We start from the raw sequence: 15,824 nt of genomic DNA on the forward strand, positions 1-15,824 counted from the left end.
TCCTTGGATTTAAAACCATTGATTGTCCAGGACTAAGATTGATCCAGCCACCCCCAGGCTCAACCACACCTCTGGAATTCCTTGGACCTAAAACCATCAGCAGTCTGGGACTAAGATCGATCCAGCCACCCCCGGGCTCCTCTTGGAGAAGAATTTAGAAACCCCAAGGGCTTGGGGGTCTTGGGAGTCAACGGGACCTTCTCGACCCAACCCAACCTGAAGGTCCCAACCTGTGACAACGCCCCCAGGACCCACCTTGACCTTCTCCATCCAACCCAACCTGAAGGTCCCAACCTGTGACAACGCCCCCAGGACCCACCTTGACCTTCTCCACCCAACCCAACCTGAAGGTCCCAACTCGTGACAACCCCCCCAGGACCCACCTTGACCTTCTCGGCCCAGGGGTTGAGGCGCTTCCAGAGCAGCCACCAGCCGGACAGGCTGTCTCCGTAGTTGCACAGGTCGGTCTCGTCCTGGCTGCCCACGTCGATGGCGATCACCGTCTTGGCCCCCATGTTGCGCGCGATGTCGGCTGCGGGACAACGAGGAGGGACCGGGAGCTCAGTGGGGCTGGGGATGCCCCCACTCCGAGCCCCTGGGGAGGGGGGTGGTGGCACAGGGATGTGTCCTGGGGGTGACAGAGCAGGGGTGGGACCTCGGGAACGTGCGGGGGGCAACGGGGGGCACAGGCAAGCGGCAGCTTCTGTGGGGGGATGTGGAGGATGGAGGTGGTCCAGGAGGGTGTCCTGGGTCAGGACACCAGGAGGTGATGGAGGAAGGTCATTGGAATGGTCCAGGAGGGTGTCCTGGGTCAGGACACCAGGAGGTGACGGAGGAAGGTCATTGGAATGGTCCAGGAGGGTGTCCTGGGTCAGGACACCAGGAGGTGATGGAGGAAGGTCATTGGAATGGTCCAGGAGGGTGTCCTGGGTCAGGACACCAGGAGGTGATGGAGGAAGGTTGTTGGCATGTGAAAGAGGGTGGAGATGCTCCAGGAGGACATGGGGTGCTGAGGACATCAAGGGATGATGATGATGAAGGATAGAGGAAGGTTGTTTGCACGTGAAGGAAGGTGGAGATGCTCCAGGAGGACATTGGGTGCTGAGGACATCAAGGGATGATGATGATGAAGGATGGAGGAAGGTTGTTTGCATGTGGAGGAGGATGCAGATGCTCCGGGAGGACATCCAGGGTGAGGACACCAGGAGGTGATGCCGAGTGGTTGGAGGCAGCTCACACAGAGAAGAGGATGGAGATGCTCCAGAAGGATGTCTGGTGCTGAGGACATCAAGGGATGACAATGATGAAGGATGGAGGAAGGTTTTTTCCATGTGAAGGAGGGTGGAGATGCTCCAGGAGAACATCCAGTGACACCAGGAGACCATCAAGTGGTCTTGCACATGGAAGAGGATGGAGAAGGATGGAGATGGTCCAGGAGGGAACCTGGTGCAGAGGACATCAAGGGTTGATGATGATGAGGAAGGTTGTTTGCACGTCAGGGAGGATGGAGACGCTCCAGGAGGACGCCTGGTGCTGAGGACATCAAGGGATGATGGTGATGACACCAGGAGAGGGTGGTGCAGGGTGGAAGGAGGTGGTTGGTACGTCAGGAGCACGAGGACACTCCAGGAGGACATCCAGTGCCAAGGAGGGCACGAGATGCAGGGATGTTTTTGGACGTGAAGGACGCAAATGATCTGGGAAACCACCTGGTACCAACACCAGGAGATGACACAACACTGGGACTCTTCTGGCAGGTCAAGGGGGATGAAGATGCCCCAAAAGGATGATCGAGACTGAGCACATCAAGAGGATCCCAAGAGATGATGGAGGATGGACGGATGCATCCTGCATGTGAAGAAACATGGAGATGCCCTGGGAAGGCACCTGAGATGGAGGACATCAAGAGATGATGGAAGGTGGATGGATGGATCCATCCTGCACATGAAGAAACACGGAGATGCCCTGGGAAGCCACCTGAGATGGAGGACATCAAGAGATGATGGAAGGTGGATGGATGGATCCATCCTGCACATGAAGAAACATGGAGATGCCCTGGGAAGGCACCTGAGATGGAGGACACCAAGAGATGATGGAAGGTGGATGGATTCATCCTGTACGTGAGGATGCCCCAAGAGGATGATCAAGACTGAGGACCCCAAGAGATGATGGAAGATGGATGGATGGATTCATCCTGCATGTGAAGGCATGTGGAGACGCCCTGGGAAACGACCTGACCTGGAGGACACCTAGAGATGATGCAAGATGGATGGATGGATGCCTCCTGCATGGGAAGAAATGGAGATGCCCTGGGAAGGCGTTTGAGATGGAGGACCCCAAGAGACGGACGGACATTCCTTGAGCCGACACCCGACGAGGAAGCCCCCGAGAAGCCTCCAAACCAAACGAGACGTCCCAAATCCGGCCTCGACACCTCCGTCCGCGGAAATCCCACCTGGTGGGGGCCACGCAGCCCCCGCCCCGCCGCCCGCCTGCGCCCCCGGCGGGGCCGCCAGCAGTGGAGCCGCTACTTGCCTGGCAGGTTGTTGATGTAACCCCCGTCCATCAGCAAGTTGCCGTCCTTGGGGTCGCAGAGGGGCGGGAGGTACCCCGAGAGGGTCATGCTGGCTCGCACGTAGCGCCAGAGCGAGCCTGCGCCGGCGGGAACAAACGGCGTCAGCGCCGCCCGCCCCGCACCCCCGGCCCGGGGGGGGCTGCCCCTCGCCCCTCGCCCTGCCTGTGGCACGTCTGCACCCCACGGGCGCCCGGCAGGCACCCCCGGGTGGCAGAGGAGCCCGTGGCGCGCCCTGACCGGCCCTTTGCAAAGTCCAAGTGGCTCGAGGTGGGACAGAACGTGGGTGTTTTGGGGGGTGGCTGTGGTGGACGTGGGTGTTTTGGGGGGTGGCCGTGGATTTTTTTGGGGGGTGGCCGTGGGTTTTTTTTGGGGGGTGGTCGTGGTTTTTTTTGGGGGGTGGCCGTGGTTTTTTTTTGGGGGGTGGCCGTGGTTTTTTCAGGGGGGTGGGAGGAGGCGGGTTTTTGGAAGGGGAGGCCGGTGGCCCCGGCGAGCGAGGTGCTGACCTGGGACATTGTTAACATAGCAGCCGTCCACCAGCCAGTGGCTGTCCTTGGGGTCGCAGAGCGGAGGCAGGTAGGGGGTATAGGAGGCACTGGCTCGGACGTAGCGCCAGAGGCTGCCTGGGGACGGAGAGGACACGGTCACGGCCACGGGGGAGGTGACCCAGGAGGTGCCCGGGGGCGGGGGGACGTTGGCAGCCCCAGCGGAGCGGGGAAGGGCGGGCGGGCGGGTGGGTGGGTGGGTTAGAGGGGTGAGAGGGGATTAGTGGGTGTTAGAGGCGCGGGCAGAGCGAGAGCCAGGCTGCTGACGGGCCACCAGGGCGGCCCGTGGACGGCAAAATGTCCCAGGTGAGCTCCGCCACCGAGGCAAGGAGGAGGGGCAGCCACCACAACGTTCCCGCCACCGCCGCGACGGCCCCGCAACCGTGACCCCACCTCATCGTCCCCACCACCACAGTGACCCCACCTCATCGTCCCCACCACCACAGTGACCCCACCTCATCGTCCTCACCACCACAGTGACCCCACCTCATCGTCCCCACCACCACAGTGACCCCACCTTATCGTCCCCACCACCACAGTGACCCCACCTCATCATCCCCACCACCACAGTGACCCCACCTCATCATCCTCACCACCACAGTGACCCCACCTCATCGTCCCCACCACCACAGTGACCCCACCTCATCGTCCCCACCACCACAGTGACCCCACCTCAGCGTCCCCACCACCACAGTGACCCCACCCCACCACCGCTGTGTTCTCACCACCGCCACACCGTCTCCACCACCACGATGACCCCACCACAACACCCCCACTACTGTGGTGTCCCCACCTCCACCGTGGTGTCCCCACTCCCACTGTGGTGTCCCCACCTCCCCTCCGTCCCCGTGGCCCACGTGCCGTGGCTGGGGGTTACTGGGGTTAGTGGGGTTACTGGGTGTGTTAGTGGCTCATGCAGCCTCCCCAGGGTCGGGGGGCACCTCCAGCCCCCCCCAGTTCTGCCCCCACCCCGCCCAGGATGTGGGGAGCACAGACAGACCCCCACAGGGGCACAGTGGGGTGGCTCTGGGAAGTCACCAACCATTGCCCGGGCTCACCACGAGCCCTCTGAGCCCTGTCCTTGCCCCCACAGCACCGTTTTGGGGTGCTGGTGAGGAGGGTCCCCCCAATGGGGGACCGGGTGGCCCCCCAGGAGCTCCCCCGGGCGCTCTTACCATCGGTGTGCACGCGCATGGCCGAGGCCGTGATGTCGGTGGTGACGTTGAAGTAGGGCAGCCACAGGTCCTGGGGGGACAGCACGGGGTGGGTGACGCCATGGGGACATCGGGGGGGGGGTCAGTGAGGGGTTGGACCCTCGCCGTGGTGGGGGGGGGGTCAGAGGGTCGCACCTCGATCTGCTTGTCCTGGAAAACCTTGTTGATGCTGGCGTTGAAGGCTGAGCCCGAAAACATGGAGGTGATGGGGTAGGTGAGGTCCAGGACGGTCTCGAAGACCGAATTCATGCACTGGAAGAGGAGGAGGAGGAGGAATAAGAAGAGGAGGAAGAAGAGAGAGAAGGAGGAGGGAGAAGAAGGAGGAGGAAGAAAAATATGGAGAGAAGAACGAAGAGGAGGAAGGAGAGAAATGAAGGAAGAGGAGGAGGAGAAGGAGGAGGAAGAGGAGAAGAGAAGGAGAAGAAGGAAGGAGGAGGAGAAGGAGAAGGAGGAGGAAGAGGAGAAGAGAAGGAGAAGAAGGAAGGAGGAGGAGGAGGAGGAGGAGGAGGAGGAGGAGAAGGAGGAGGAGAAAGAGGAGAAGGAGAAGGAGGAGGAGAAGAAGAAGAAGAAGAAGAAGAAGAAGAAGAAGGTTTAGAAACAACCCAGGCAAGGCTGGCCATGGGTGGGGAGCCCTGGCCGGGGTGGGGGAGGCCCCCAGCACCCACCTTGGCCCACTCCCGTGCGCGCTGCTTGGTGCGCACGGCGCTGCGCTCCTCCGCGTACAGCGCCCCGATGAAGGCCCCGATGGAGGTGCCGCCCACCATGTCAATGGGGATCCCCGACTCCTCCATGGCCTTGATCACCCCGATGTGGGAGCAGCCCCTGGATGGAGGGACAAGGAAAACCAAGATGGGCGAGCCCAGGACCTCCCCACCCCACCAGGTCGATGGGGATCCCCAGCTTCCCCATCACCCCGACGTGGGAGCAACCCCTGGGCAGACAGACAGACGGACGAGGAAAACCAAGATGGATGAGCCCAGGACCCCCCACCCTGCCAGGTCGATGGGTGACTTCTCCATCACTCCGATGTAGGAGCAACCCCTGGATGGATGGACATGGAAAACCCAGATGGATGAGCCCAGGACCCCCCATCCTGCCATGTCGATGGGGATCCCTGGCTCCTCCATCATCCTGATGTGGGAGCAACCCCTGGATGGATGGACATGGAAAACCCAGATGGATGAGCTCAGGACTCCCCATCCCGTCAGGCCGATAGGGATCCTCGACTTCCCCATCACCCTGATGTGGGAGCAACCCCTGGATGGATGGACAAACCCTACAAGAGCATGGATGAGCTGAGGACCCCCCAACCCGCCGGGTCCCACCCACCACGTCAATGGGGATCCCCAACTCCTCCATCACCCCAATGTAGGAGCAGCCCCTGGACAGACAGACAGACAGACAAGGAAAACCAAGACGGACGAGCCCAGGACCCTCCACTTTGCCGGGTTCCACCGTGCCCAGCACCCACCTGGCGCCGCCGCCGCCCAGGACGAGGGCGATGGTGTTGCCGGTGAGGACCCGCGCCAGGCGGGAGAAGTCGCTGTGGCGGTCGGGCTCCTTCTCAAACACCTTCTCGTACATCTCCCGCTGCGAGGAGGGGACAGACGGTGGGTGATGGTGACCGTGGAAGACCATGGAAGACCATGGAAGACCACCAAGGTCACCCCATGATGACGACCATGGCAGGTGACCAAGGTCACCCAGGGCTGGGGACAGACAGTGGGTGATGATGACCATGGTAGGTCACCAAGGTCACCCAGGGTTGGGGACAGTGGTTGACAATGACCATGGCAGGTCACCAGGGTCACCCAGGGTTGGGGACAGTGGTTGACAATGACCATGGCAGGTCACCAAGATCATGTGGGGACAGACAGTGGGTGATGATGACCATGGCAGGTCACCAGGGTCACCCAGGGTTGGGGACAGTGGTTGACAATGACCATGGCAGGTCACCAAGATCATGTGGGGACAGACAGTGGGTGATGATGACCATGGCAGGTCACCAGGGTCACCCAGGGTTGGGGACAGTGGTTGACAATGACCATGGCAGGTCACCAAGATCATGCGGGATTGGGGACAGACAGTGGGTGATGACCAAGGAAGACCAACAGGGTCACCTGGGGCTGGGAACAGACAGTGGGTGATGATGACCATGGCAGGTCACCAAGGTCACCTAGGGTTGGGGACAGTGGTTCACAATGACTGTGGCAGGTCACCAAGGTCACCCAGGGCTGGGGATGGACAGCGTTTGACGATGACCATGGAAGACCACCAAGGCCACCCGGGGTTGGGGATGGACAGTGGTTGACAATGACCATGGAAAACCATCAAGGTCATATAGGGTGGGGGACAGTGGTTGACAATGACCGTGGTAGGTCATCAAGGTCACTCAGGGTTGGGGATGGACAGCAGTTGACAATGACCAAGGAAGACCACCAAGGCCACCCAGGGCTGGGGATGGACAGCGGTTGACAATGACCATGGAAAACCATCAAGGTCACCCAAGGCTGGGGACGGACAGCGGTTGACAATGACCATGGAAGACCACCAAGGCCACCCAGGGCTGGGGATGGACAGTGGTTGACAATGCCTGTGGCAGGTCATCCAGGCCAGCCCAGGGGGACACACCCAGACGTACCAGCTTGGCGGGGCTCCGGCGGGAGAAGACGCGCCGGGGGCAGCGGATGTGGAGGTGCCCCGAGCACCAACTGCGCATGTTGAGCCACTCCACGGTGCGCGCCGGGCTGGGCCCGTCCTCGCGGTGCAGCAGCACCAGCTGCTTCAGCGCCCGCACCGCCGTGTTCTCCAGCATCTGCTCCAGCTGTGGAAAGGGGGCACGTCACCAGAACCCCAGTGACAGCCCAGGAATCCCGGGAATTCTGGAGTTCACCGTTACCGCGCCAACTCTGCGAATTCGTCACTCGGACGTTCCTCGGAGACGGGGAACAAGGAGTTGGAGGGAGCAGCAAAACAAGGCCCTGGATGCCCCAGGGAACTCCATTGACAGAGGGGTTGTTCAGGAAGAGAAAACTAAATCAATCAAGGGGGGTTTAGGTGGAAGAGGTTTGGGTGACCTTTAACTAAGGACTGATGTTCATGTCTTGTAAAAATAAGATATGAAACTATCTCAAAGGTTGTTTAGGTAGAAGAAGTTTGGGTCACCTTTAATTAAAGATGGATGATGATGTCACGATAAGATCCAAAACTATTTCAAGGCTTGTTTAGGTAGAAGAAGTTTGGGTGACCTTTAACTGAAGATTGATGTTGATGCCTCGTAACAATCAGATGATTGACTGTTGGGAAGGGGCTTGGGATGTTCAAGTGTATAAAAGCTCATAAAATCTTTGTTTCAGTGGAGTGTTTATGGAGGAATTACCCCCAACACCACCCCGATGGCGAATAAAAGAATTCTGGCTTAACAGGATCGTGCTGTTGAGTCACAGAATCACAGGATCAAATGGGTTGGGAAAGACCTCTGGGATCATCCAGTCCAGCCTGTGACCCAACCCCACCTCGTCACCCAGACCATGGCACTGAGTCTTCCCTTAAACACCTCCAGGGACGGTGACTCCACCACCTCCCTGGGCAGCCCCTTCCAAGGCCCAACCACCCTTTCTGTGAAGAAATTCCTCCTAATCACAGGATCAATGAGGTTGGGAAAGACCTCTGAGACCATCCAGTCCAACCTGTGACCCAACCCCACCTCATCACCCTCACCATGGCACCACATCCATGGTTCTTCTCAGAGAGACCCAGGGACTCCACCACCTCCCCGGGCAGCCCCTTCCAATGTCCAACCACTCCCTCTGTGAAGAAATTCCTCCTAATCACAGAATCACAGGATCAATGGGGTTGGGAAAGACCTCTGGGACCATCCAGTCCAACCTGTGACCCAACCCCACCTCATCACCCACACCATGGCACCACGTCCATGGTTCTTCTCAGAGAAGCCCAGGGACTCCACCATCTCCCTGGGCAGACCATTCCAGTGTCCAACCACCCTTTCTGTGAAGAAATTCCTCCTAATCACAGAATCACAGGATCAACAGGGTTGGGAAAGACGTCTGAGACTATCCAGTCCAACCCATGACCCAACCCCACCTCGTCACCCACACCATGGCACCACATCCATGGTTCTTCTCAAACACCTCCAGGGACGGTGACTCCACCACCTCCCTGGGCAGCCCATTCCAATGTCCAACCACCCTCTCTGGGAAGAACTTCCTGATGTCCAACCTAAACCCTCCCCTGGTGCAGCTCAAGGCTGTGTCCCCTTGTCACAGAATCACAGGATCAATGGGGTTGGGAAAGACCTCTGAGACCATCCAGTCCAACCTGTGACCCAACCCCACCTCGTCACCCACACCATGGCACCACATCCATGGTTCTTCTCAGAGAGACCCAGGGACTCCACCACCTCCCCGGGCAGACCATTCCAGTGTCCAACCACCCTTTCTGTGAAGAAATTCCTCCTAATCACAGAATCACAGGATCAATGGGGTTGGGAAAGACCTCTGGGATCATCCAGTCCAACCTGTGACCCAACCCCACCTCATCACCCACACCATGGCACTGAGTCTTCCCTTAAACACCTCCAGGGACAGTGACTCCCCCACCTCCCTGGGCAGCCCCTTCCAATGTCCAACCACTCCCTCTGTGAAGAACTTCCTGATGTCCAACCTAAACCCTCCCCTGGTGCAGCTCAAGGTTGTGTCCTCTTGCCCTTCTTCTGGGAGCAGAGCCCGACCTGCCCCGGCTCCAACCCCATCAGGGAGTTGCAGAGGGTGAGAAGATCCCCCCTGAGCCTCCTCCCGTCCAGGCTGAGCCCCCCCAGCTGCTTCTCATGGGACTTGTGCTCCAGACCCTTCTCCGGACTCGCTCCAGCTGAAACAGGAGCCAAAACAGGTCTGGATACTGGAATTTTGCTCTGAGGAAGGTTTCACAGACCTCACTCCGAGGAACGCAACGTTTATGTCAAAAGGCAGCAGAAACAAAGAGCAGATATTGAGGGATCAGTCCAGAGAGAGGTGGTACCTTGCTCTGAGAGCCCTGCCTATGTTTGGTATGTTCTGTTCTAACAGAAGATAACAGAAAGGTCAGCTCAGTGGTCATAAATTAGATAAAATGGACATCTGAGGAGATAGAGGAGCTCAGACAAGGGGTTTTCGTGAGCCCCCCGCACGGAGCCAGGAAGAGTTGAAGAGTTCACAAAGATGAGGAGAAGAAAGACAACCCCTGACGAGGCTGAAGAGCCAGAATGACCACCAAAGATCTCCCCAAAAGGATGATCCCACCCCAAGCTCTGCCCAAACCCCGCCTGTTATGAATATGATAATTAGGTTGTGAAATGGAATGAATATGCACGCAAAGATGTCGTAATCCCTCATGAAAAGTGTATAAATTGCCGGACTGAGAACACTGAGAACTTCAGAGCTGGTTTGTGCAGCCAGAGCTGCCCAGCACCCCAACGTTGCTCCAAATAAACACCTTCGCTGCTGAAACACCCAAAACTGTCTCTGAGCAGTCACATTTCTGCCAATTTTGGCATCACAGCCCCTCAACGTCCTCCCCAAACCGAGCGCCCAGAACCGGGCACAGCACTCGAGGCGCCGGGGCTGCTTTCGGTGCTGAAACAGGAGGCCAGGCCCAAAGAGTTAACCAAGAAATTTGGGCCTGCTAACAAGCTACCAAACCATCTGTGCTTGTTCTGTTCTACTTACCTGAGCAAAACTTAAGAGAATGGTAAAAGAACATGTCATAGGCCTGGAGGTAATAAATCAAGATGCAGTAGGACAAGGTAGACCTTGAATAGAAGAAACAGGCCAGGAGCTGAGGCTTTTTCCAAGCTTCAGTGAGCGGGTTGAGAACAATGGAAAAGAAGAGAGGCCAAGCTGAGGAAGATGAGATTAAGCCCCCAGACCCATGGGAGGAAGATTGGAACTACCCCCAAGATTGAGGGCCAAGAGAAGCACCTCCCCAAGCCCTGCCTGAGCTCCACCTACACTCTGCCTGTTATTAGTATGTATAGATAGATGTTGTAATCACTTGAATATGCATTTAATCCTATACGAAAACTGTATAAAACCTGCTGATTTTGTGTGAAGCCCTGGAGCAAGTTTTTCCAGCGATAGCTGGCTCGCTCCCGGCGCTGCCAATAAACACCTTCGCTGCTCAAAGATCAAAAAGTCTCTGGGCAGTTCATTGTTCCGGATTTTTCGGATTCAGTGCCCCCCTCGTGCCCCTCCCCTGCCCCCAGCTGACCTCTCCCAGCTCGGGCTCCTGGTCTCCCAGCCCCACGATGAGGATGCAGTCGGCCTGGCGGAAGCAGCGCAGGGTCCAGGTGGTGAGGGTGCAGTCGGTCTGGTAGAGGACGATGCGGTGGATGTCCTCCTGCTGCGCCAGCCACCCCGACAGCCGGTACTCCTGGATGCTGCCGGGGCACAGGGGTCAGCCAGGGATGGGGGGGATGTGGGGGGACAGGGGACGCTCCCTCCTCCCCGCGGGAGTTACCTGTCCAGCGCCGAGGAGCCGAGGCGGGCGCGGATGATGTCGCTGGTGAGGAGCAGGGTGGGACCTGGGGGAGGGGGGCACGGGGTCACTGCCGTGACACGGGGCTGTGGTCACCATGACAAGGTCACCATGACAAGGTCACCACGATGCCACGGGGCTGCGGTCACTGTGACCTGGTCACCATCATGGCAGGGTCACCACCATGGCATGGGGCTCTGGTCATCTCCATAACATGGTCACCACCATGCCACGGGGCTGTGGTCACTGTGACCTGGTCACCATCATGGCATGGGGTTGTGGTCACCCCCATTCTGTGGTCACCCCCAACCTATGGTCACCCCCATGCTGTGGTGACCCCCAATCTATGGTCACCCCTATACTGTGCTCATCCCCGTGCTGTGGTCACCCTCATCCTGTGGTCACCCCCATTCTGTGGCCACCCCCATTCTGTGGCCACCCCCATCCTGTGCTCACCCTCATGCTGTGATCACCCCCAACCTATGGTCACCCCCATCCTGTGCTCACCTCCAATCTATGGTCACCCCCAACCTATGGTCACCCCCCTCCTGTGGTCACCCCCACAACACTGTGATCACCCCCAACCTGTGGTCACCCCCATCCTGTGATCACCCCCATTCTGTGGCCACCCCCATCCTGGAGTCACTCTCATGCTGTGATCACCCCAATCCTGTGGCCACCCCCATCCTGTGCTCACCTCCAATCTATGGTCACCTCCATGCTGTGGTGACCCCCAATCTATGGTCACCCCCATTCTGTGGCCACCCCCATCCTGGAGTCACTCTCATGTTGTGATCACCCCAATCCTGTGGCCACCCCCATCCTGTGCTCACCTCCAATCTATGGTCACCTCCATGCTGTGGTCACCCCACAACGCTGTGATCACCTCCAGCCTGTGCTCACCCCCATGCTGTGGTCACCCCCAACCTATGGTCACCCCCAACCTATGGTCACCCCAATGCTGTGGTCACCACCATGCTGTGGTCACCCCCATGCTGTGATCACCCCCAACCTGTGATCACCCCCAACCTGTGCTCACCCCCATCCTGTGCTCACCCCACGATGCTGTGGTCACCCCACCACGACTCCCACCACACCACATCGTCACACCACTGCACTGTGGGGGCCACACCCCGCACCCCCCAGACCACCACCACGCCCTGGGGCCGCTCACCGACGTCGGTGAGGGCGTGCTGCAGCTCCAGCGTGAAGGCGGCCGTGGGCACCTCCTCGCACACCGGCAGCACCGCCACCGTCGACAGGTTGCTGGTGGGGTTGATGGGCTCCGAGCTGGAGGCCACACCCAGGCCGGAGCCTGCGGGGGGGACACACACGGCGGGGATGGGGACACACACGGCGGGGACGTGGGCACGGCCACCCGTGGGACACCCCCGGGGAGGTCACCCCACCGCGCCCGGACCCCGCCGTGGCACCCACCGGCGAAGGGCGCGCGGAGCTGCTGGAGGTTCCCCAGGATCTTCTGGCTCAGCAGGTGGATGAGGCGGGTGACGACCTGCGGGGACAGGGACGGGGACAGGGAGGGCCGTCAGACCTGGGAGGGGCTTGCTGACACCCTGGACTAGTGTGCCACGTGACTTTTTGGGTGCCACCACCACCCTCCATCCTTGGGGACTTCGGGTGCCACCACCCCAAAGCCTTGGGCACCTCGGGTGTCACCACCCCATCCTTGGGGACTCCAGGTGCCACCACCCCAAAGCCTTGGGCACTTCAGATGTCACCACCCGAAAGCCTTGGGGACCTCAGGTGCCACCACCCCAAAGCCTTGGGCACCTCGGGTGTCACCACCCCATCCTTGGGGACCTCAGGTACCACCACCCCAAAGCCTTGGGCACCTGGGGTGTCACCACCCCATCCTTGGGGACTCCAGGTGCCACCACCCCAGAGCTTTGGGCACCTCGGGTGTCACCACCCCATCCTTGGGGACTCCAGGTGCCACCACCACCCTCCATCCTTGGGGACTCCAGGTGCCACCACCCCATCCTTGGGGACTTCAGGTGCCACCACCACCCTCCATCCTTGCGGACTCCAGGTGCCACCACCCCAAAGCCTTGGGCACCTGGGGTGTCACCACCCCATCCTTGGGGACTTCAGGTGCCACTACCACCCTTCACCCTTGGTGACCTCAGGTGCCATCACCCCAAATCCTTGGAACCTCAGAGGCCACCACCACCCTCCATCCTAGGGGACCTCAAGTGCCACCACCCCATTTTTGGCCACCTCAGGTGCCACCACTGCCCTCCATCCTTGGGGACCTCAGGTGCCACCACCCCATCCTTGGGGACTTCAGGTGCCACCACCCCAAATCCTTGGGCACCTCAAGTACCTGCAGGGTCTAGGGGGTACCTGGAGGGTCTGGGGGGTACCCGGGAGTACCTGAGGGGTCTGGGGGGTTCCTGGGGGGTCTGGGGGGGTACCTGGGAGGTCTGGGGGGTCTGGGGGGTACCTGGGAGTACCTGAGGGGTCTGGGGGGTACCTGGGAGTACCTGAGGGGTCTAGGGGGGTATCTGGGGGTACCTGGGGGGCCTGAAGGGTACCCGGGGGTACCTGAAGGGTCTGGGGGGGTACCTGGGTGTACCTGGAGGGTCTGGGGGGGGGTATCTGGGGGTACCTGGGGGTATCTGCGCTTGATGTTGTTCAGGGTGCCCTCGGGAAGCTTGGCCAGCTCCGTGTCCCTCACCGCGTGCACCGTGGTGGCCCGGGGCTGCCTGGTCAGGGCCTCCACCTGCAGGAGAAGACAGAGAATCCCCCAGGAATGACCCCGGGAACGACCCCTCCGACTCCACATCCGAGAAAACCCCGTTTCAAACGGTCCATAAAACACAGGGAGCTCCTCCCGCTCACCGAGCGCGAGATTCCAGAATGTTCCTCGCCGAGGATTCCCCTTTTAACGAGGTGGAAAAACACCCCCTGGGGCCTTGAAGCCTTTCCAAGGAGGGCAGAGATGATGAGGAAGAGGAGGCCAGGGTTGAAGGGGTGTTTGTTCCTCGTAAATCAGGGTTTCTGGGCTTTCTGAATAGTTTTGACTAAAATATTTATCTGCTTTTAGGGGTTTATTTTGTTACATTCCACCCAAACCAGCTGTTCTCGCTAAATCTTTACACCCGTTAAAATCCTACTGAAACATAAAACACTTCTATTTCTATTTACATTTATAAACATTTATATTTATTTACACTACAAGTGTTATTTATATTTACTATTTATTTTATTTCTATTAAACAATATTCCCAAAAGCCAGCAGGAAAGGCCAACAAGCCACCAACTGGTACATTCTCTACAAACCAGATGCTCTTGAGAAACTGGGCTTTCTGAATAGTTTTGACTAAAATATTTATCTGCTTTTACGTGGGTTTTTTGGTACATTCCACCCAAACCAGCCGTTCTTGCTAAATCTGTATACCCATTAAAACCCTATTAAAACATAAACCACTTCTATTTCTATTTACGTTTATATATATTTATATTTACTTATGCTACGAGTGTTATTTAGATTATACCACCTGCAGTGATCGTGGGCTGGGACATTTTTTTGCTTTTCTCAAGGAAAGCATTGAGATTTCGTTTGCTAGTTCTTTAATGACTGTGTATACCTGTTTTTGTTTTTTTTCTTTCTTTCTTTTCTTTTTGGGGGTGTTTGGGGTTCTCTTTTTATATTGTACTTTATATTGCATTTTTTATTGTATTTTTATATTGCATTCTCTTTTACATTATAAGTGTATATAAACGAAATATATGTAAATATATATATATATATACTGCTTTGGTTGTGTCATTTTGGTTTTTGGCAGCTTTTCCCTTTCAATTCCTTTCCCCTTGGTTTGGAGGGGGGAGGAAGGAGCTTTTGTTGTGGTGTTGGGCACTTGGCAGGGAGCCAAACCCCAACAGACCACAGCAAAAAAAACTCCAAAGGAAAAAAAAAAAGGAATAGCAAAAGCTATATCAAAATATATATATTACATATATCACAGATATACACAATTAAAATACTACATACATATAACCACAGAAACCCCAAGCAGCTCCCAGAAAGGGGGAAGGGAAAAGGGAAAAAGGGGCAAAAAGGGATGAAAAACCAAAGCAGATATGCACGATGGACAACTCAGGAACTAGCAAAATAAAGAATTAGCAAAAGAATATCTTACTACTTCCCTTGGGACAGCAGAAATCAAACTGAACGACCGCTGACACCCTCCACCTCCCAAGATCTACAAGGCCTCACTAGGCCTCACTAGGCCTCACTAGGCCGCACTAGGCCGCACTAGGCCGCACTAGGCCTCACTAGGCCGCACTAGGCTTCACTAGGCCGCACTAGGCCTCACTAGGCCGCACTAGGCTGCACTAGGCCGCACTAGGCCTCACTAGGCCGCACTAGGCCGCACTAGGCCTCACTAGGCCACACTAGGTCTCACCCCCCCACACAATGAGAACCGACAGCAGGGAACCTGTGCCTTCAGAACCACCGGAAGGGAAGAGAGCGAAGGCTTGTCTTCCCTTCTTCTTTATACCCCGGCTTACTTAAAAATTGTAGGGAATACCGGGAACATGGCCACTTCCTTGGTTACAAACTGATCACCAAGGAAGGCCTAGACTAAAACTACCACACGGGTCCAAACCACCACAGCTCCGAATCTCAAAGTGTCAAGTGGAGGCCCGAGGTTGTCCCCACGTCGTGTCCCCAGCCCAGAGCTCACCACGCCCACGAGGTCCCCGCGGCCGTACTCCCCCACCAGCTCCTTCTTGCCGCTGCCCTTCTGGATGACGGAGCGCAGCCGCCCGTTGAGGACGATGTAGGTGCAGTCGGACTTGTCCCCCTGCCTGTGGGGGTGGGAGAAGTTGGAAAAATGTTGGAATTTTCTTTTTTTATTTTCCCCCAAAATAGGTGCCGTTATCAGGAAAACCCCCCCAAAAAAACAGGAAGCTGGGTTGTGGTAGTAACACATC

General features: G+C 57.6%; 1 protein-coding gene across 1 annotated transcript in view; it reads right to left on the bottom strand.

Moving 5' to 3' along the window:
• LOC113985161 (patatin-like phospholipase domain-containing protein 6) overlaps nucleotides 1-15,824 on the bottom strand; it is a 44,190-nt gene that overhangs the window by 14,433 nt on the left and 13,933 nt on the right. Inside the window, exons 18-31 of the mRNA XM_039380942.1 lie at nucleotides 15,575-15,698; nucleotides 13,492-13,605; nucleotides 12,300-12,375; nucleotides 12,037-12,177; nucleotides 10,845-10,908; nucleotides 10,596-10,764; nucleotides 6,973-7,155; nucleotides 5,803-5,921; nucleotides 4,997-5,153; nucleotides 4,467-4,583; nucleotides 4,293-4,362; nucleotides 3,079-3,195; nucleotides 2,536-2,652; nucleotides 345-532 (exon numbers count right to left, since the gene is read on the bottom strand). Of these exons, the coding sequence (XP_039236876.1) occupies nucleotides 345-532; nucleotides 2,536-2,652; nucleotides 3,079-3,195; nucleotides 4,293-4,362; nucleotides 4,467-4,583; nucleotides 4,997-5,153; nucleotides 5,803-5,921; nucleotides 6,973-7,155; nucleotides 10,596-10,764; nucleotides 10,845-10,908; nucleotides 12,037-12,177; nucleotides 12,300-12,375; nucleotides 13,492-13,605; nucleotides 15,575-15,698 (1,756 nt within the window). The remainder of the gene's footprint in view (nucleotides 1-344; nucleotides 533-2,535; nucleotides 2,653-3,078; nucleotides 3,196-4,292; nucleotides 4,363-4,466; nucleotides 4,584-4,996; nucleotides 5,154-5,802; nucleotides 5,922-6,972; nucleotides 7,156-10,595; nucleotides 10,765-10,844; nucleotides 10,909-12,036; nucleotides 12,178-12,299; nucleotides 12,376-13,491; nucleotides 13,606-15,574; nucleotides 15,699-15,824) is intronic.

This window comes from Pipra filicauda, unplaced genomic scaffold, assembly GCF_003945595.2.
Source record: "Pipra filicauda isolate LSUMZ 115617 unplaced genomic scaffold, ASM394559v2 scaffold1096_size50013_pilon, whole genome shotgun sequence".
NCBI classification, from domain to species: domain Eukaryota; kingdom Metazoa; phylum Chordata; class Aves; order Passeriformes; family Pipridae; genus Pipra; species Pipra filicauda.